The sequence below is a fragment of the Stegodyphus dumicola genome, chromosome 6 (assembly GCF_044657685.1).
Source record: "Stegodyphus dumicola isolate Sdum_Otavi_A_Nest chromosome 6, ASM4465768v1".
Taxonomy (NCBI): domain Eukaryota; kingdom Metazoa; phylum Arthropoda; class Arachnida; order Araneae; family Eresidae; genus Stegodyphus; species Stegodyphus dumicola.
This window is the reverse complement of record NC_140773.1, coordinates 46,603,896-46,626,580: the sequence shown is the minus strand read 5'-3', so window position 1 is coordinate 46,626,580 and position 22,685 is coordinate 46,603,896. Positions and strand designations below refer to the sequence as shown.

The window sequence follows — 22,685 nt, the reverse complement described above, 5'->3', positions numbered from 1 at the left end:
AAAATAGCACAGTGACAAATATTAATGTCATACTCTAACAAAAATTTCAAACATATCAAAACCCATTACCATTTTACAAAATGCTTTTACTAGTTGTGTCATCTCATACATCAATTTTATTTACAAAAAAAAGTTCAAGAAAGAATAATCTTTTGCCATACAGTGCCAGAGAATATCTACATGAGTAAAAAGTAAACTTGATCATTTCATGTAAAAACATTATCAATAATAATGTTATTCACTTGATTCGGGTAAAGAGTAATTATCTGAAAATAAAATTATATAAATTATCTGCAGTGGACACTTATCCTTGTTAACTGAAAATGAAAAAATTATATTCTTTAAGCTTTTCAGGACGGGCGTACCATATACGAATTCCTTAAAAATGTCATTTACAGCCGGGGGTCCCATCCACGCATTACTAGAGATTGCATTCAGAGGGCAGGTGATGCGTATACGCATTTTAAGCTGGAACGTTTTTCTGAAGGCTACTAGATGGCGTCTTATGCCCATTACTTTTGAAATGAACACAGTTTTAGGTTCCTGACCTTGAGTTTGATATATTTTGCCTGACTTTGGTATTTTACTCATCAACTGTTGTGAAGGTGGGGGGGAGGGAAAGCGTAAACAAAGGTGGGCTCTTAAATCGATGCGTGCTAATATAAACATTCGCGTCTCTGATTTATATCCGATTCCTTTTTCTATTCTTTTTTCCCCCTCTACTATATATGGTCTTTTAGGGTTACTATGTGGAGTTTTTTTTTTTTTTTTTTTTTTTTTTTTTTTTTTTTTTTTTTTTTGTTTTACATTGCCTTCAGATATATTTCTGTTTCTTCTCTTTTTATTTCGGAAAGCCTCACCACCTATGGCAGGAAGGCGCTATTTGTTAGAGGAAGAATACCCTCATATGGTTAAGGAACCATTTACTAGCACAGATAAGAGTGTGGATTAATTTTCTAAAGAGTTAGAAAGTGATACTTCTCTGTGCTTAGAGATTTACCACACTCAGTCTTCATTTTAAATTTTGTTACTTCTTACTGTAAATAGTCGTTATTGTGTTGTTTTATTAATTTTAAACTTTATTGATGGATTTTATCAATTGTCTTTGGAATAATTTGAATAGTGAATCCAAAATTATTTTACTAGATAAGCAATTTTTTAAGTATATTTTCATGTAAAATAAAGAAAAAAAGTTATTAAATGCTAAATTTAACATATATGAACTCAAGTAATAATCTAAAATGATACCAAAAATTACAATGCTAGAAGTGAAACTTCTTTTTTTTTTTTTTTTTTTTTTCTGATTTTTTATTATAAAATTAGGCTTAGCGATGCAAAACCTCCGTCCTGTACAGTGACTGCCTTCGATTCCCTTCCGTCCCGCACGAGCATCATAAACAAAGGTGTGCCATCGCGAAAGGGTTAATTAATCCCAAGAAAAGTAAAATTTTGCATTATGGAGGAAATATATTCTGGAGGGGTACTTTATATCGTAAGCAGTTTGAGATTTCTTCTAGTGATTTACTATTCTGTTTGAAATATGGATTCACATAACCATCAAGAAATCCCTTCTGAATAGCTGTTTCTGCTGCACATTAATATTGACAGCAAGTTTGGTTGTGTGACTTCTTTTGTCTCTCGTAAAGAATTTTTTTTAATAAAAATAGTTTACTTCTATATACCTAATTAAATAGGGGCAGATTAATTGTACCTTGCCTAAAAAAGCTAAGTTTGATTATTATTAAATGATGGAAAAATTAGTGTCGCAAAACTGAATAAAGCAAAATTTCCATGGGAAATACCAGAGGAAAAAGAAAATATAGCAGATAACTGTGGTGGTGGCAGATGATGTGACAGTATTTAGGAATTGTTTCCATTCATAGTAGTGTGTAATTTAATTGTACATATTCTAGAATATATATGCATTGTTTAATCACTTGTTAAAAATAAATTGCTAAATCTTAAAAATAAGTTAAGTATGTAGCTATTAATCTTCTACTTTCTGTTGATTCTGATTGAAATATATATATATATATACTCTTTATGTGTATATATATATATATATATACATAAAGAGTAATCATACTTTTTAAATTGTGCTTTCTCTTTTGAAGTGTGTTCTTGTTTCAATGTTGATTTTCTTGCATAATGAAATAAAATTGTTCTTCAAATTGAACTGCTTAAAAATGCAAATAAATTCTTAATAACATTTTTGTGTTAATTATAAATGGGTTATTCTTCTGTTTTTACCTGTTTTAACTCCTGTTTGATTAATCATCATTTTAGTAAACTGTACACATCATTCTTAGTAATACTGCAGTTAATCAGGAGTTACTGTGATTGGATTTCTGAATTCAATTTGTTATGTCTTTTTATATTTCAAATGGTAAGAATTGATTTCATATATCAGTGAAGTTTATATGTATCATGTTCTATAGATTAATAAAAACAAATCTGTATCATCTTTTGTTTCTGTTAGAATATTATTTTAAAATTCTTAATTTTTCAGTAATATAAGCCTGCTCCTCTTTTTATAATTAAAACTTCAGATGTTTATTATTAATTATGAATCTGGAACAAAAAGTAAGGGTATTTCTTTAACATTTTCTCCAAAATAAAATTTTTTAAAAATATGTATGTGGTTTGTAAATTTCTGCTTTAGTTAAGACTATTTGTGATATGAATTGATTTTCATTTAGTTTTTATATTAAACTATATCAAGAAACCATGTTTTATTAATTTAAAAATGCAGTGCCTGTATAAAAATTTTAATTTAAAGAAATTTATTTTTATTCATATTTTTGAACTTCATTGTTCCTTTTAATTATGATTTTGTGACTTAAAGTATAATTTAAAATGCACCCAAGAAAGCTAAAGTTATGTAATCATGTAGTATGTAATCTACCACTTTTAATTAGCTAAAAAATCATTTCTTTTCTCTTATTTTATCGCACATTCAAATTTAAAAATTGCATTTTAGTGGCACTATTTAAGAAATAAATAAATAACTAAAAACGGGAAATCGCATGTTACTTATTTAGCAAAATTTATGTGGTAGTACAAATGGAAAAATTTGCCAGATTTCTGCATTATTTAACTTATGGTAGTTAATTTGTATGTAAGTGTAGAAATAGGTTCTGGAAAATGCTTGTAAATTGTGCCTGAGCTATCTAGGAAATATTTTTAATTTTCAAAATGGGAACTAAAATAATGAATATTTTTTAAAATCTTAGATTTAACAATTTTTGTGTTAAATCCCTATACTTATTGTAGAGATTAGAAAAACCATTCATTTATAGGATTGGATCAAAACGGTTCACTCATTGAAATGAACTGGTTCTTCTTTATGACTCACTCTCCACTAGCAATAACCTTCATGAAAAGATTTGGGATGATAGGTGAACGCTTAGTGAAGATGGAGTGGAAAATGGGGGGGGGGGAATTGAATGAACAGTGATATTAGAACCGTTTATCGAGGACAAAGATAAAAAAGAATCAAACAAGGAGTGGGATCAAAAGAATCAACTCAATCAAATGCTAACTCTCTAAACTGATGTTCAACTATAAAGTTTAGATTCCCTAAAACATCCTTTCTACACAGAACCAACAATAATTTAGTATGTTTGAACTAAATATTATGTTTCTGACAATAAAAATGTAGAATAAAAATTTTTCAAAAAGTTTTTAAGTTGTAAAATTTAGAGTCATTTTAACATAGAAGAATACACATTCTTTTCTTCCCTAAAATAGAAATAGAACTGTCCTATCACACTTCTGACAAGACCTTCTTTTTTTACAAATCAGTTGCAACTCTCTCAGTAAAGTGAATCATTTCATGAACAAATAGAAGATCTCTGTTCTTGGTACGCTTTGCAACAAGATATCTCCATGAACTGTGATAGAACTACAATTCTGTGTTCTGAAATCAGTATAAATTCACTCAGTAATATGAATCTGTTCTTTTAAATGCTTTATCTAACTTATTGTTAGCTAAGGCAAATCCAGAGGTATAAGATTTTCCCTTATTTTATGGCTTGAGTTGTGCTAATGTAAAAAATGCACAGTATCAGTTTTATCAAAAAGCAATTAAAAAACATTAGCTCTACTTTGTCTGTGAATTTTATTAGAAAGTCTTGAAAATTTTTTAGACTATTAAAAATACTATTTATTCAATTATGATATCTACTGAAATTAAACAGAATTTGCAGCTTCTTGTATTGGCCATAATGTTCTTGATAGTACTGAAAAGATAAAAGAGTATATTTTATCAGTTTTTAAGAGGGAGAGAAAATTTCTTATTATCTGATATGTATTTTTTTTTTATCTGCTCATAAAGAACTGTATTTGCTAACTAATGTTATATAACTATTTATTTTACTCTTTAGTTCCATAACCTTTCATTCATTAGAATAATATTTTGATCATTTTAAAAAATAAGAAAGTAACATATTTTAAATACTTAGTGGTAGCATATCTCATAAGCAAAATTTTTTTAAAAAGTTAAAGCAGTCCTATGCCACAGAGAGGTTTAATGAAGTGAAATTTACATGCAAAACATATATTTAAACTTTTTTTTTTTTTTCAATAGGAGATTCATGTGCGACCAAAAGCCGATAAAAATAAAAAAGGTTCTGTTGGTGCCCCAATGCCTGGCTCAGTCATTGAAATTAAGGTCGAAGAAGGAAAGAAAGTTGAAAAAGGAGATGCAATGATTATTCTTAGTGCCATGAAAATGGAAATGGTTGTTCAAGCCCCAGTTTCTGGAATTATAAAGAAAATATATGTTGAACCTAATATGAAACTTGAAGGAAATGATCTTCTTGTTGAAATTGAGGAATAACAAAAATGTGTATGATCTTTGCAAGTATGCAAAATGTCAAAAAGTTATTTGAATACAAATTTATTGTTAGGAATTTATGTACAAATATATGTTAAGCATTTTAAAATTGTATTGATTTTTTTTTCACTGCTTATATTTTTTACATATTGAATACATATTCTGACTCTTAATGGATGCCAAAAATATTTGACATGTACAGTGAATAATATGTAACTTAACTTTTGTAATTATGTGCCTTTTTGTTTAAAAAATTGATCTCATGTATTATAAAAAAATATTTTTAGTAAATGAATGTGTTTACTATTTTTTGCTGCAGTCATAATGCCAATGCAATGGGATCTTGTTTCTGGAAATGGGAATTAAATAAAAATAATACAACAGAAATTGGAAATTTTTTAGAATTTGATATTATTCTATATGCTCTTAAATGAATTAGGCTTTTGGATGTTCTATCCGAGAACCATCTATATTTTAATTACTGCTATGTATTTTTTCAAGTATTTTCCATAGTAGCAATGAATTAATTTTGAAAACCTATTTTAAATTCAATTTGTTTTTGTAAACAGCTTCTTAAAAAAGAAAAAAAAAAAGGCAACTCAATTAAATTGTTCTGATATTTTTTAATAGTGCACAGCATTATATTAGACTAAAAAAGTTATATTATAATTAATGTAATTTTTATCGATAAGAGGATTTATATCTTTCACGTTAATGAAATGTGTGGTTTAAGTTTGAAAGAACTTTTTCAGTCATAATATTTCTTACTACTGAAATTGCTTGGAAACGTGTCATTTTTAAAAATACTCTGATATTATCTTGTAATTCTAATATCTTTTCAGTATGTTTCACAGGCTATTGAGTTTTAATTTCCATCAACTATTTCCAGTTTGTTCTGGTTAAATATTAAATAAGTTAACTGTCGTATTTCATCTTACAGTTTGATATTGTATGCACACTTATGTTTGTAAAGCTGCTTTGTAATTATTACTCTTTTAAACTGAAAGAAGTGATATTTTTTTTTTTTTTTTTTTTTGTGTGTGTGTGTGTGTGTGTGTGTGTGTGTGTGTGTATGTTTTAGATTTGTGTTTAGGGCATTATATTATAGCACTGTAGTAATAAAGAACTGCAATTGCATAGAATAATTTTTAAATGAACAAAGAGCTAGAATATCTTTGAAATCTACTGCTTCCAAAAAGATTCCGTCGTTCAATGTTGCTTCCTTGAAAGTGCTCTAAAAATTAATAAATTTTCAATGTTCAAGTGCTGTTATAATTGAAAGAATATGCATATATCTTTAAAATATATATGCATATTATTCTAAAGATGGAAATATCTTTAGAATAATATGCACATAGTGTTGGAAGTATAAAGCATTGAATGTATAAGCACCAAAAATTATTAGTGTGAAGTTTAAGAACTGCTTTTATTGCCATAAATTTTTCTTGAGATTAATTATATATTTTTTATATTATTGTTACTATTTTATGTATATTTAAATAACATATTATCTAACAATTTCTGTCTGAATAACTTTGTAGCATTTTAATGCATTTTTTTATATACGAGTCAAAGTATTTTTTCTGCATAATGTAGATATTATTTGTTCAAAACTTTTGTTAAATCTATATAAAATGAGCCAATTTATATTTTCTGTATAGATTTTAAATAAAGGTCATTAACTTTTTTAATTAAGTATTTTATAGATTACTGTTTGAAAGTATTTTGAAATAAGCATATTAAAATTACATGTAATTACTTCCTAAAGTTTCACGACAATTTATGTAATATTTTCATTCATTATTGTTGAAATTGAAACCTGAATTTCTTAATAATGAATATTTCGAAAGTTAGGTTTGTCTTATTGGCCAACTAAAAATAAGACAGTTGAAACTAAAGAAAAAAGTAACAAATGTTAACAGGAGCTAATTTTTACTTGCACAGTGAGTTTTCAAAAAAGAAAGGGACTATTCTATATCTCTTAGTGTAATCAATCGGCTGACTGGCGAAACTGACAATATTAAGTTTACATTTTTTGTATTCAAAAAGGTGGCTTAGGATATATGTTAGATGTATCTAAAGCACTGTTCTCTTGCGTGTATTTTACCACAAAAGTCTCAAACAACATGTTGATGTTTTCACATAATTTGATTTTTTTGCTTCAAATTATGCATTAAATACCAAATTTAGGAAAATATCATACCATTCATTTCTGAGTTAGTTACATTTAAAATTTGACACTAATTTTAAACTTGGTGCCAAAAAAAATATTTCACATGGAGAACTTCTAATCTATTTTTTTAAATAATTTCTTTAATAATGTGCTAAAATCTTTCAAGTCTTTAAAACTTTGGTTATTATTTTTTTAAAACTGTATATAATAAAATAGTTAAGATATCAGAAAAATACTTGAGGATTTTCCAGAAAAATAAATTCTTATAAAAATTTCATTCAATTGTGAATACAGTTTGCCACTTAAGATCATCTGCCAATCAAAGATTTAAGAATTTGAATTTAATATAGGAATAAAGCTGGTTAGTATGGGTTGAAAGAAAAGTATCAATATATGTGAAAAGAATTTAAGCAAATCAAAATAGCTATCATAATTCATCGAACTTTTTTTTAAAGTTTGAAATGTTAGTGAATTAGTAGTTATCATATATGTATCATTTAAAATATGTAAAACTATATATTACAAAAGCCAGCAGTGAATATATGAATGTGTTGAGGCTATCAACTCCCTAAAATGACTGACTAGTTCTTAGTGACCAGTATCTCTCAGCAAAGAAAATTAGCTCCCAGTTGAAATTTAAAAAGATTTAAAAAATATTAATTTGCAGTCTTGAGTTAATTTCTCTTTAACCCCTGAATGCACCAATAAAAATTCAGTAAATGTTCTTTTTCCCCACTAAAATTTTTTATTCTTCATTTAACTCAAAACTGACAGATATGTTCTGTTGTATTCATATCTAAAAAAAAAAAAAAAAATTCTTGAATGTGCACAGAAATAAGTTAGTTCCATGTACTATTAAATTAACTCAGCTGAGTACATTAAGAGATTTATAATTTCAAATCAATTTCTTTTTTAAATCTTAGGTTATGTGTTAAAAAGAAACTAATTCTCAGTATGAGAACTTCTGATTGTCAGCTCAAAAAATTTAGCTATTAAAAAGGTTTTAAATTAAAAAATATATTACAAAAAAAATCATGCAAAAAGAGATCTGCAATATATATGCTGCTGCTAAATTTTATCAATACATAGAGTAGCGAACTTGTACTTATGTTATGTATAGAATACAACTACAAGATTCCTTATGGTCAGAATGCAGCTGCCAGGATTTTGTATCATAAATCAAGATCCAATTGATATGCATTTAAAATACCTCACCTGCAAAAGGTATTTATTCATTTAGCCAATTTTGTATCTTGGCTCTATGTAGAAAATATTTATTGCCAGCCTCCTGTGCAGGTAATGCAGTAACATAAATGAACAGCTATGACTTGAATAACTTTCCTTTATTAAATAAATGCTCGAGATTATTTATATTAGTGTTGCACAAGTCTGTTACCTTATTATTTATTATTAAGTGGACAAGACTAAACTAACTATTTTAAAAGACTAACTTTTAAAAAATTAGTTTTTTTGGAAGTGTATGGTTATTTCTTTAACTTTTTAAAGCTTTAAATCTGTTCTGTGGTCTTTTTTAACTTGAAATCTAAAACTCTCAGATTGCTTTAATTTTTTGTTAAAATTGTTAGAAATTTTGTTGTTAAATAACACTCAACAATGAAACATGGGAAGAATGTAATTACTCATTTATATTCTTGAAAACTTACCTGTTTTTCTGTTTTAGTTAATATTAATTCAAATTCATTTCTTTTTGAAATTTTCAAATTTTAATCTCTTTAATTTATTTCTTTTAATTTCTATTTTGATTGCTATATGGCAGTGTATTCATTTTGTTATTAACCCTATTACTTAATTCAGTCTTTTTAATTTACTTGGCCTTTGCTTTATCATAAGTATGAAATTTTTGGTTCCTTGAAGCAGAAGATCTTATGTCAGTCACCCTTGAAATCCGTAGAGTTTTATATAAAATCCCTGAAAGTATAAGGTTTTCCAATTCGCTAATTTTATATTCTGCATTCACGTGCGCCTTTTTCATATCAATCATACTATGGATTTAAATTGGAATTTATACTAATATCCTGAATTCATGTAGTTAATTCGTTTGACACTGGTAATAAAATTACTTTTAAGGGACGCCAAGAAAACTACCAGTTTCCCGGTTTAGTCATTCAGTCGTAGATGAGCTCTGTAACCTAAGAAGAACTAGAAAACGATAAATCTGTATAAATTTATTCCGACTAAATCGTACAAATTAAAAAAAAAAGGCAACTAATGTCCCAAAAGGCTATGATAAATACTTTATGCAAATTCTTTTGAAATCTGTCTGTTTGAAATATAAAACAAATATCTCAAATTATAATAATGTAAAACAAATATCTCAAATTACAATAATGTAAAACAAATATTTACCTTAATAGTGATATCCTTTTTTGCAAGAAATCCGTGCCATACTTAACACCAGACTTAGATGCATGCTTTACAAAAGGTCTGCGGTTTATTACTAGACTTGCTATCTACATGTTTCAGTTGATGTTACATGGATATACAGAAGCTTGATCTAGCTTCAAAGTAGACACAGTTGGCGTGCCACTGTTGTTTGTAAAATATAACAATACTTTTGAGAGTTTGTATTCGTACAAACTCATTATGTCATATAGTATGCTTTCACAGTATCTCAACATAAAAACTCATGATTGCTTTACCTTGCACTGCTCCGTCTGCAGCGCGTCTTCTTGTCTGGCCTAGTTCCTTGGCTTGCGGCATCTTGCTCGCCCCATTCTGCCATCACCTCATTATCTCAACACCTACCACATCAGACTTACTATTGTCATGTGCCTACAGGCTTCTCTTCATGAGCTGGAAACAGCGCTACTCCAGCAATACTTATTCGAATCGGATCCTCCCTGGAAAAATCCTTGAAAAAATCATCCTTAACCGCCTCCAGCCATACTTATATTTCTTGCCTAACCAACAATATGGAACTTTCTACAGTGCATCAGCTGGTTAGAATTTCAGAATTTATTGGATCTGCAGTTAATAATAAACTCAGCGTTGCCTTCCTCATGTTAGACGAGGCCAAAGCTTTTGACCGCGTTTGGCATGAGGGGCTCATCTACAAACTAATTCAACAAAAAATCCCACGGGAACTGATTCTCATTTTAAAATCTTTTCTGGAGCAAAGAACTTTCTCTGTGAAGCAAGCTGATTATAGCTCTAACTCCCACCCCATCCGAGGAGGTATTGCTCAGGGAAGTATCCTTGGTCCAGTATTTTATTTAATCTACGTTCACGACTTCCTAAAATTTGAAGTGGACCACAACTTTCTACTCGCCTGTTACGCAGATGACACGGCTCTTATTAAAAAATCCCGTAGTCCAAATCATGCCATCCTCAAGCTCCAAGAAAAAATGGTGTACTAACTGGAGAACGAATATCAATCCTAAAAAATCAGAAATACTACTCATCCGATAATACAGACATAAGGATAAAATCACCAATTCGGTTTCTCTCTTTGGCCAACGGATCCCCATAGTAACCAAGGCAAAATACCTAGGCATCACTTTCAATAGAGCATTCACCTGTTCCAACCATATCAACGAGATCAAAGGTAAAACATTCAGAATTATAAGAAAACTGTACTGCCTTCTTTCCGACACCTCTGGCCTGTTGCTCTCAAAAAAGAAGAGAATTTTCACCTCAATAATTCGTCCGATCCTCACCTACGCTTCCCCTGTATGGGCAAACGCCACAAAATCAGAAATAGATAAACTACAAATAGTCCAAAAGAAGTTTCTCAGGTTATTTACTGGAGCACCCTACTTCATTCGAAATAAAAATTTCCATCATGATCTTCGTATTGAATATATTCAGGACTTTATATAAATAGACTTAATTCAAATTTTTTCGAAAAAGCTATCGCAAACGCTCATGCAAATCTTTTGGACATTCTGGCATATGAAATTCTTGAAGAAGACTATTTTAACAGACCATACGCTGCACATATCATCAATATGATCAACGCGAATATCTAACTTCATCTGGACTCTTATCTACAGGAAATCATCTTTTCGCATATGGAACAATTTCATTTTTCTACAAGCTCTCTCAACAGAAGCCTAGTCCTGCATTAAAGTGCGTGCCTACAATCCAAGAGTTCACCGGTTCGAGGCGCAGCCGTATTGTTTTTGTGAAAATATTACCACTTCATCTGCACATGACTTAAATTGACATACAGGACTATAGTAACAATTTTGATGTCAATTCTAAATTTTTACCTGCATTATTTTAGCAAGTATTAATTTCTTCTTTTTCATCACCCGCCAACGCTTCCAACTCTGTCACATCACCGCCATATTGACGATAGGGTCCGAGGTCCTCCCAGGTCCTCTCCCAGGTCCGAGAAGTAGTCTCAAGCACCAATCTGCCTCCTGATTCGCCAGCTCCTGAGGCCAGCTTTCTGCAGACTGAAACCCAGGTTTTCTCCTACCACATTCACCGCCACCAGATGGCGGCACGTGCAAGGACTTTGTATCGCTCTTCTCTTTTCGTTCTAGCCTCTTCTGATTTTTCCTGCTACAGGACCTAACTGATTTTCCTTCAAAGCTATGTTCCTTCGGGATATCTCTCATGTTACTGGGAAGTACTGCCGCAGTGCAGTAGAAACCCAGTATATTACAACTAAGTATCTAAGTTAAGTTTTTTTACAAAGATAAAAATGCATGATAGATGATTTTTTTAAATAATAGTTAATGTTCGAACCAAACAGTTAGAATAAGTTCAATGGCGTAGCTAGAGGGGGGGGCGAGAGAGAGGGGGCTACCTTGCCCGGGGTGCAGCCTAATTGGAGGCGCTAAATTTATGTTACCAAATCCTGGAATAGAATGTTTTCCATTCTTGACAAACAGGAGGGGGTGCAAAATCTTTAACTATTAAAAATAAGGTAGTGATTTGTGCCGTATCGGAATTATAGAACTGCTTTTTAATGCCTCCATCGTATATTAAAACAGAGTTACTGCTTTGTTCGTTGATTTGTGTTATATTTTAATCTTTAACTAAGGATAAATTCTCTGACGAACTGGCAAATATCACTGCAGTCGAACTTCAGAGTGGGGTCCGACAAATGTTTTCTGCGATAGACGTTTTCTATGATGTGTAAGTTAAACTTTCTCATAAAAATGGCAACAACTATGTGGCATGCTTTGGTGTGGCTGATGTTTTGTTTACAAAAATGTTTGGGTGGATTATCTTTGGAACATTATTTTCTTACAGTAAGGATATGAATATATTTTATTTATTGCAGCCTTGTTTTTATGTTTTACATTATTGTTAATAGAGTGTACATGATACTTTTGTTCTCTCTAAATATAGTTAAGAAAATTTTGCCGTACCTTTTTTTATGTTCTCAAATTAAGAGCCTCTAATATTTCAAATTATCTTTTTTAGTACCTGTTTACCTCTAAGAAGGCTTCACACAAGTCAAGTATAGGCAAATGCTTTTAAGACTAAGAAGTAGTGTATTACAAAATATTAGAGAATTGAAATCTTAAATTTGTAGTATACTTTACTCTCTATACGAAATTTGCGTTTTTTTTTCGGAGGGAAGGGGGCATCGTGTATCTGTTTCACAAATTTACATATTAATACCGTGTATGTTATGGAGTTGTATTGAAATGTATTGCAATACTTATTTCTAGCGTACTGTAGACTGCACTACAAGTATTCGCGTTGTAATGCTTGTTTGAATAATATTGTATTTTTGATGCAGTACTATTAACATTTATGCATTTTGTCAAATACTCAGTCAAATCCCGACTATCCGGAGAAGGATTAACCAGCCCTTATCTAAAAAAAAAGTTTGTTTATTGGGAAATGCTGTCAAAATCACTTACAAAACATTAATGTAAAATAAAATTGTCAGAAGAAAAAGAAAAGAAAAATGTGTGAGTAACAGCAGTGATAGAATGATGTGGTGATATTTGTGAATTGAGTTTATTCGAAACAGTATGTAATGTAACTGTATGCAATCCATAATTACTTAAGCATTTTAAAATTATCCATTAAAAGTTAATTGCTGAATCTTAAAAATAAATTGAAAAGTAGAATATGTGGGATGACTGCAATCAATAGCAGATGATACTATAATGCACTGGAGGAAAAAATTAAAGGAACAGCTACCCACAAAATTTCTTTATATGAAATTTATCAAGTCTTTATAATTCTTAAGCTGTTTTTATATTCTATAAAGTAATTGATTGGTAGTTTAAGATCAGTCAATTCAATTGGATTTAGAAATGTGAGAATGAAAGCTGGGCAAACACTCGCACAATCCTGTTCAGACAGAAAGTAGCCTGTTCTAGAAATGGTTTAATGATAGTGGAGATACATGCAGACAGTCAGATAAAGGTCAGAAACATGTCACAACAGGGTCTCAGAACCATTATTTCATAACAGTTGTTAAAAAAAAAAAACAGAACTGATATCAGCCCAGATTGCAGGGAAGTTTGCTGCAGTTACAGGAACTCCATTATCCAGGTATGCCATAATTGATGAGCTGCACAAGATAGGGTGTTTGCAAAAGAAACCTAATGCTCCTGACTTAGGCCACAGAATGCACCCAGTAGCAATAACACTGAGATCATTGTAATTGGAGTACTGCAGATGGAAGCTTACTAATAAGTCTCTCTCTTTCTTTCTTTTTTTTTTTTTCTTTCTTTTCTTTTCTTTTTTTTTTTTTTTTACAGAATTGGAGGCAGCAAAACATATGTCATAAGCATAAAAACATGAGTACAAAGGTGTTGAAATTATATGATATGGGTGGGCATCATTCTGAGTGGTCTCGCTGAACCAACGTATTTATACCAGTGCAGCAGGGAATGCTGAAGTATACAGAAGTAAGTTTCTTGATGCTTATGTCAAGATATTTAGGAGTGTAATCAGTAATAACTTTCTCCTAATGGATGATAATATTTCTCTCAATTACGTTTTACTAGTGACCAATTATTCTGAGGGCGAATGAAGTGGCTTACGTATTCTATTATATATATTAAATCAGATAGAATGCGTGGGAGGATGGAAAATGGTGACTTGCATCACTGCAATTCCTATCCAACACTATCTAGGAGATTCAAGGTGCTATTCATTGTAAATATACCTTGTTACCACAGGAATTCATAGGCATTTTCATACACAGCATAGAAAATTGCTGTAAAGCTTGTATTGCAGTGAGCACACAATTCATTAATTTAGGGTATTTTCTTATTATCCTCACCTGCATGCTGAAATATTGCCAAGGACTTGGTTATTAATTTTTTTGCAAACAGATTGGTGAATAGTATCAGCCATTTTCTGAATGGCAGCACGCTAAAGGATTTCTTAAAAATGCAGTCAATTAAAAAAAGCAAGAAACATCCATAATAAAAGACTTTTTTTAAAAAAAATCAAGAAATCTTAATGCAATTTTTTTTTTCCATGCTGCCTTTCTGTGTACACTGTGATCTATTCGCTTAAAAAACATTAAAGAATTATATACACTTAACATTATGCATGTGATTGTTCTTTGTGGAAAAGAGCTATGCATATTTGCTTAAACATTAGAGAATTGCACAGACTTTAGTGTTGGATGAAATGCCTGCAATTTTCCACATCCCATTTCAATAAAATGTTGTTCTTTAAGGAGTACATATTCATAGAAAATGTATTTTTGCATTCTTTATTGTTCAAGAAAATGCCATATTTCTGAAGAAATGCACTGCTTTCTTTTTTTCATCAGCCGACAAATTCCTTAGTTCTATTAAGATTCAATATAAGAAAACAAAAAGGTGCTCAATGAAAACAAATGCTAATCAGAAAATTGAATTTGGAGGGCTGCATTGCATACCTGGGTTGCCAGATAAATATTTTTCGGTTACAGGGCATTGCCTCGTGAATGCTTTTTTGGTGAGGGATTGCCAATAATCAGGAAGAACCTTTTTCCTATGTATTTGTAAAAAGTTGTAACATCAACTTTACCTTATTTCACTTTATAGCACATTTCATATGTTCTTATTAAAATTTATTTTTTGCAGGAACAGGCAGTATTGCATTTTGAAAATATATAAGGCATGTCGGTTAATCTTTGGATTATGGTAACTTGGAGATTTTTGGCGAACATTTGGCGACCAACCCTGCTACAGCAACCTGCTAGTTTGTTTTTGGACGCCATTTTGTTTTCACTAAAAGTCATTTTTTTTTTTTTTTTTTTTTTAAATTAACATTTTTTTTCCAACAATCTGCTAGCCGAATTACGCTTATGCTAGAACTTTTATGGAACAAAAGTGCTTAATCATGATGAAGATTAGGTGCGAAATTGGGAGAAAGGCGCAGAATCGCCCACTGCTTGCCACGTTTTTAAGAATTGCACATACACGGGATCATCCATGTACACGTCGACCTATTTTCACTTAAAAAAACATCCCGGAATTGCACAAAAATGGCATTGCGCACACTCTTGACTTTATCCATGTACACTGCTAAAGTCCTAGCTAGTAACCTTTATTGCCTTACCAAAATGTCGCCCAACTACCTGTTACCATATTCCAAAGATTAACCAGCATGTCTAATAAAACTCTTCTGCAAGCTCCATGCTCCTAACTGCAAAATCATTCAAGTTACATGAGTTTTTATAATTTTTCCGTTATTATTATTACTATTATTTTGGCTATCAACATATTTGGGAGTTATTTTTATCCATAACAAACAGTTCATAATTTAATTTTATGTAATGTGGAATATATAAACATTGTTATGTTACCAAGTAAATTGCTCAATAAAAATAAATCAGGGTATTACCTATCACAAGATAAGTTTGATAAAAATAAAGGTAAAAATATATTTACAGGTGCCCCTTGGTGAAAATTGGTGATTTTTGGTGGTGCATGGATATCGAGTTTTTGTGCAATTGAGTTGTTATTTTGGCTTTGTGTAGCAGCAGTTTTTGTGCCAAAAATCCCTACTACACAAAGACAAAATAACAAGTCAAAGAATTGCACAAACTCAGTAACCATGTGCACATCGACCTATTTTCACTTTAAAAAAAATCGGAGAATTTCACAAACTTGGTATTGTGCACTTCCTTGACTTTGTCCATGTACACATTGATCTAGATTCACTTAAAAAGTTATAGTAGCCAAATAAAAAATATATAATCTCAATAAAATACATTTTAAATCGAGCAATCAAATAACATAAATTCATCTTAGCACTACACACAGAAAATATCTACTTACCTTATTTAGAAATTTCCCTTTCTCAGGTTGTGAGGTTTACCACTGTGTATTTGCAGTCAAAAGTGAGTAACCTTAAGAATTAGTTAGCGAATAATCGCTTAAGTTCGTGTGACAAGAAACAACAAGATGGAAGGGTAACTAACCCTTTATTATTCCAATAAAATTTAACAGAACTCCGACTTGGAGTGTACAATAAAAGCCGACACTTGGGCTTGAACTTAAGAGACTAAAAACTAAAACTAAGATTAACTAAAGAGATATAGCCGAAGCTATCGAGATTCTACTCAAGTTGGCCCCTTAACTCTATTTTGCTACGAAGCTTATCAAGGGCTATGACTACGAAGCTTATCAAGGGCCTGAGTACGGTCAAGCGTAATAACAGCTTTGAGAGAGAGTAGCCAAAAGACAGACATGCGCAAATCAGAAACTCTGATTCTCTCTCCTCCAGCAAGTAGAACTTCATGTTTTAAATACCGCTCCTCCTCATTAAGTATTCAGACGTGATTCTATAACTACGTTCTGGCCGGAAGTTGTAAGTTGAAGTTAAAGATTTGATAGGAAAGAAGTTTAACTCAAAATTAAAACTGTTTATAAAATTAAAATAACCCTACAAGGTCAAACAAAAATTCCTTAACAGCATCAGAAAACTTCCTTAAATTATCTGAACTAGAATCTTTGTACTCGCGTTTGCACATAAATTCACAAAAATAGGAGTAATAAATATCCTCCGTAGTCTCGGTAACCTCAGACGTTCGACCGTGTGCATTACCTTCTACAAACAGAACACTTATAATGGCTTCCAAGTAAACCATCATGTACACACCACTCAATTAATGTTCTTTTTCCCTTTCATTCCAAATCGTACAGAAACTTCAAGTTAATCTTGCCACATTCAGCCATTCTACAGTCTAAACCAGGGGTTCTCAACTGGTGGTACACATACTACTGGTGGTAAGCAAGAGAAAAATAGGTGGTAAAAGAAGCAAAGTAGTTTTAACTATTAAATTCAATAATTAAGACTTCAACATCCTGATTGAGTTTTTCTCTAACACTCGTAAATTTAGGCAATCTGAGCTTTGTTCAAGAAGGGGGGTGGTATTGAAGGTTTTCAATTTTTGTTTAGATGGTAGGCGTTAGTCAAAAGCCACAAAGCAATCAATGTACTTCCTAACCAACACACACCACAAGCCCTTACAAATCTTTTCCCGCAATTCAAAATTTACCGCAATCATGCAACTGATTATGCCATAATAGGGTTTCCATAATATTCAACTACTCAGGTTACCATAAATGAAACAACAACTTGGCGATAAATGAAACAACTTTGTGATAATACAAGGGGCACCCTTCAATCTACTCTAACCAAAATTAATTAATTAATTGATCTTCTATTTCATTTTGACCCTGTTACAAGACAAGAATAATATAAAAACGAATATAGAGAGCATATGGCCTGAGAAAAAGAAGAGGATGCTCATGTGCACCCAAGAGACTTTTATTTATTAATTTACATAACCAGATGAACTTTTCTAAATTAAATTGCTTGGCAATGCAGATAAATTACAGTAACATGAGATGGGGCACATGAAGTTGTACCCCAGTTCTGACTAGTGAGTCATGGTTGTCAGACAGAGGACTTCTGTCATACTGGAATTTTTGATCACTTGTATTCAGAGCTGTAGCTATCATTTTTAGCGCCTGGGAACAACTGAAGATTTCACAGCCCTTCCTGTTTGCCAAGAATTGAGGGGGGGGGAAACTAAAAATTCATAACATCAGGTGCTGTGCTCAGGGACAGATATCTTCCCTTGCCCCCTCTAGCTTCGCTACTGCCTCTATTATTCTTATTTTTGGGCACTTTGAGGCAGACATTTGGTAAGTTAAAGAACTTTAGAAGCAATAACTTCGGTAACTTACTATCTTATGATTATTCACCTATTCTTGATATTTTATTTTATAATTTGCTTTGCAGTTGGAAACAAAAGTGTTTGATTTTAGTATGTTGATCAAATTTTAAAAAGTAGTGGGAAAATATTTGATTTTGATCATGATTATTTAATTAGCATTTAAAAAAAAACATAAAGCATATTAATCTGACAGTAAACACAACAAGCTGTAGCTGAACTTCCATTATTTAATCAGTGAACATTAGAACTTAATTCTTATTATCAAGTTTTTATTTTCAAATTTTGTATGTTTAGTTTCTGGTGAACTGTGGTGCTACAGCTGTGTGAGTTCCCAACCTGGATGTGAAGAATTTTACGTTGATTGGCGTATACATCATGCAATTACTTGTCCTAGGGATGATGACAAATGTGTAAAAATAATTGAAAGGAAAGGCGGTAAGTTTTATATATGTAAGGTGAAAAATATATAAATCTCAATAAAACATATGTATATCTCACAATTATAATTTAAACTAGCAATAGCCCTTAGTTCTCCCTTCTCTATTCTAAAAATAGTAGTAAGTTTTCTGGATTAATTTATGTTGCATGTCTTGCATAATATTGATGACGTAGCTAACTAAGAACCTAAACTTAAAATTTTGAGAACTGAAACTTTCTCTTAATAAGCAACTTAAAAACTTCTCTTAATAGGCTGCCACATTGGATAACTGCACACTTCTACTTGTCTTTCCCTTAAGACATTATTTCATCCTACTCTCTTCCTGTTGCAACAGTGTCAAAATGTAAATGTTCTTGAATAGAAACAATTAGAGTGCCAAGTAAATTGTGGCTGCAAATGTCAATTGAAATAAAAATGTATATTTAATTTGCCTCCTCTGCTAAGTTTGCTCTTCATTACAGATTCAACGTTCTACATTTTATGGCATCAACATTGCTGCATCTTTTTCATGACATATACAGTCAAAAGTTGTTAATTCGGACACCCATAATCCGGACCTCAAAGCTACAAACTTTCTGCCCATGCGTCGCGTTGACGCATGTGCATAAGACTTTTACGGCTGCGAATATGCGCATAATACATTTACGCATGCGCGTTTAATGTATAACGGACGGTATAAGCTAAGCTAAAATTATCTAATTCAGTTAATGTTGCAGATTGCGTTGTTCCTTAATCTTCGAATTGGATCCGGCTTATTATTTTTTGCAGACTGTTAGATCAATTTTATAAAAGTAAGCTTGAACTTTCGATTATGTCAAATAGAATTTCCGATATATATTTACTAATATGTAAAGGATCTACAAAGCAAAAGTATGTTTCGAAGTCCATTAAACAAAAAGTGGAATTGCTGCAAAAAAAATGGATAAAGGCATATCGTTTGTTTTTCTAACCACGGCGAAATTTGTTTATCAATTTCACGCTGCTCTGCGGCGGAAAAGGGGGGACGCCGTGGCACGCAATGAATTGGAAGTTGATTTGTCAGCACTATTATCTTCAGGGCAGATGGTTTTATTTTATTCCTTACTAAATGTAGTATTTCATCTCGATGTACACCGTCTTTGATATGATTTAATCTAATTCCTTGTCATTATAATTCGCTTCCAATAGTGAAGAGTGACACAGAGGTTATTGGAAACGAAAAAATCTCGATTGACAAATTAGTCGGTATTCTCGACACAGCAATTATAGGACTTGAACAGCGGAACTTTTTAACTGAACAAGAAATTATGTCTGTTTGTAGAATTAAAGAGAAAGTATTATCACATAAAACGAAGCAACTTAAACAACTTACATTGAAAGAAAAGGAAACAAATAAATATTAAGCTTTTCTTTTTGTAAATTTTGATACCCTTTAGATCATAATTGTTCTTTATTTCATAAATTTCAGTTTCATATTTTTAATTTTATGATTTCTGCATGCCATCTTACCAGATTTAAACTGATGATCTATAAACCGGAATCGCCGAAGTCCTGATGAGTCCGGATTAACGACTTTTGACTGTATATGTATTTATTTAACATTTTAAGATAAGAAATTTGTTCATAGTATTTGTGTTCTTATATGTTAATATTTAAAGTTCCTCACAGGAATAAAATATTTTATAAAAAAATTAATTTTTTTAAAGTATTTTTAGTATTTAAATTATAAGTCTGAAATCCAAATGACCATTATCCGGAATGATCTAAAATCTGCATCTCAAAACCACCAACAATGTTTTTCTCCTAGGCTTTATGCATGCGCATTTGATGCCCCTCCGCGCATAATAAAACATGTGGAGAGTCCCGATTCTTAATTTCACTTTGACACGAAATCAAATACCTTGTTATTAAAGAAATAAACATTTTAGCATAAATTTGTACGATCAGTAATTTGGCTGCATTGCTGCATATATGCTTTTTGGCACACATCTCAAACCGAAACATTCCACAAAGATACATCGCTGATCTGACACCAACGTGGCGAATCATTATTTATTATACCTTCCTTTCATCACTGCATGTTTATCAAAACATGACAACTTGAGTAATGACTCATGTAGCGATGCCTAAACAATTTTTTTTATGTTAGTAATTAAATAATAAAGGAGTATGGTAACCTTTTATGTTGCCATTATGCTTGGTGATGATTACAGAATTAAGTTAAATTCTGTAAGTTAAATGAGCTAAAAAATGTTGACGAGGAAAAATTTAACAAAAATTTCTTTCCATATGATAAAAATAGATTTTGTCGATGATACTCATAGACCCAAAGATTACATTTAGCATAAATTTGTACTATTTGAATTAAGAATAACTGATTTGTTATTCACATAAACCCAGAACCAACCCCAGGGCTCTTATGGGCGCATGGAGGAGTCTCAGAATTTAGGACTCGCAGAGACTCAGGGGGTAAGATATCTAGTGCTGGCCCTCAATAAGGCTTAATTCAGAACTCTGATAAGCCTTAAGCATGTGCAAGAAATAGAAATAAGTATAATAAATGAACTAAATACAATTCAGTTTTAATTGTCTCAGTGCGCAATAGAAGCAAGATAAAATTTCATGGAACAACTTGTCATTAGTCTCCAAACTCATGATTCATAGCCAAATATGTATAGTGAAAGATAGCTAAATTTGATGATGATAGCCTCTAATTTTAAAGGTTTTTGGATATCAGAAAACAAAGGTGAAATTTTCCAATTAACGGATTTTGTAAAGAAATGTAGAGAAGCAGTAATAAATGAAGATGATATTAAAGAAGTTTTTCATTGTGATGACAATGTTTCTCAGTTATGAATGGCAAAATCTGTAGTTTGTTTCTAGATCTAGAAGATACTGCTTCTGATAGTGAAGAAAGTAACAGAGAATGTCGTTGAAAATGAAAACATTTCGATTGACAAGTTAGCCGGTATTCACGACACAGCAATTACAGGACTTGAACAGTGGAACTTTGTAACTGAGCAAGAAATTATGTCTGTTTATAGAATTAAAGAGAAAGTGTTAGCACAAAAAACAGAGCAATTTAAACAACTTACATTGAAAGAAATGTTTAATAAGGTAAAGAAATAAATATTAAGCTTTTTTTTGTGTGTGTAAATTTTGATATCCTTTAGATCATAAATACTTCATTATTTCATAAATCACAATTTCATATTTTTAATTTTATAATTTCTACATGCCATCTTACTAGATTTAAACTGATGATCTAGTATCTGAAAAAATCCCAAATCTGGTGCGAAGCGGCGCGCAATGAACTGGAAGTTGATCTGTAAGCACTATCCTTATCTTCAGGGCAGATGTTTTTATTTTATTCGGCTTATAATTCCTTACTAAATGTCGTATTTCATCTCGATGTACTCCATCTCTGATATAATTTAAATCAAATTCCTCGTCGTTATAAATATCGCGAATACACATCAAATAGTTTTCTGGTTGCAATTTTCTAATTTCGACTATGCATAATGTATGCTTTACGCATGCGCGCGTTGAAAGAAATGTTTAATAAAGTAAGCAAATAAATATAAAGCTTTTTTTTTGTAAATTTTGGTACTCTTTAGATAATAATTGCTCTTTATTTCATAAATTATGGTTTCATATTTTTAATTTTATAATTTCTGTATGCTATCTTACCAGATTTAAACTGATGATCTATAATCCGGAAAAACCGGTTATCCGGAATCGCCAAAGTCCCTACGAGTCCGGATTAAAGACTTTTGACTGTATAAACTGTATGCCTTAAAATTTCAGCTTCCCTGAAATATTTTCTTTACTAAGAAGTTTATTACTTTTTCATGATATAGTTACAAAGCCATTAAAAACAGGTTTGCTCCCAGATAGCGTGTGCTGTAAGAATACAAAACATTATATCTGAAGTCTGATGTGTAAGCCGCTAGGGCTTTCAAATTGGCTGCAGAAATTTATGTTCAGACCTATTTTTAAAACAAATTAATGACCTTACATATTTAATCTCGGTTCTTTTTTAAATGTGAAGTCAGAGACTCGCATATTTGGGTATAATTTTAAAAATAATTTTACCAGATTTTTTTTTTTTTTTTTTTTTTTTTTTTTT

General features: G+C 31.2%; 2 protein-coding genes across 7 annotated transcripts in view; both read left to right on the top strand.

Annotated features, from left to right (window-relative positions):
• PCB (Pyruvate carboxylase) overlaps positions 1-6,434 on the top strand; it is a 129,527-nt gene extending 123,093 nt beyond the window's left edge. For all 5 annotated transcript variants that reach the window (XM_035358796.2, XM_035358793.2, XM_035358795.2 and 2 more), the window contains exon 22: positions 4,589-6,434. In XM_035358796.2, the coding sequence (XP_035214687.2) occupies positions 4,589-4,840 (252 nt within the window). In that variant the 3' untranslated portion in view covers positions 4,841-6,434. The remainder of the gene's footprint in view (positions 1-4,588) is intronic.
• A 5,655-nt stretch (positions 6,435-12,089) lies between these two features.
• The window catches only part of crim (QVR superfamily protein crim), a 29,295-nt gene continuing 18,699 nt past the window's right edge, over positions 12,090-22,685 (top strand). For both annotated transcript variants that reach the window (XM_035358798.2, XM_035358797.2), the window contains exons 1-2: positions 12,090-12,235; positions 18,433-18,573. In XM_035358798.2, the coding sequence (XP_035214689.1) occupies positions 12,196-12,235; positions 18,433-18,573 (181 nt within the window). In that variant the 5' untranslated portion in view covers positions 12,090-12,195. The remainder of the gene's footprint in view (positions 12,236-18,432; positions 18,574-22,685) is intronic.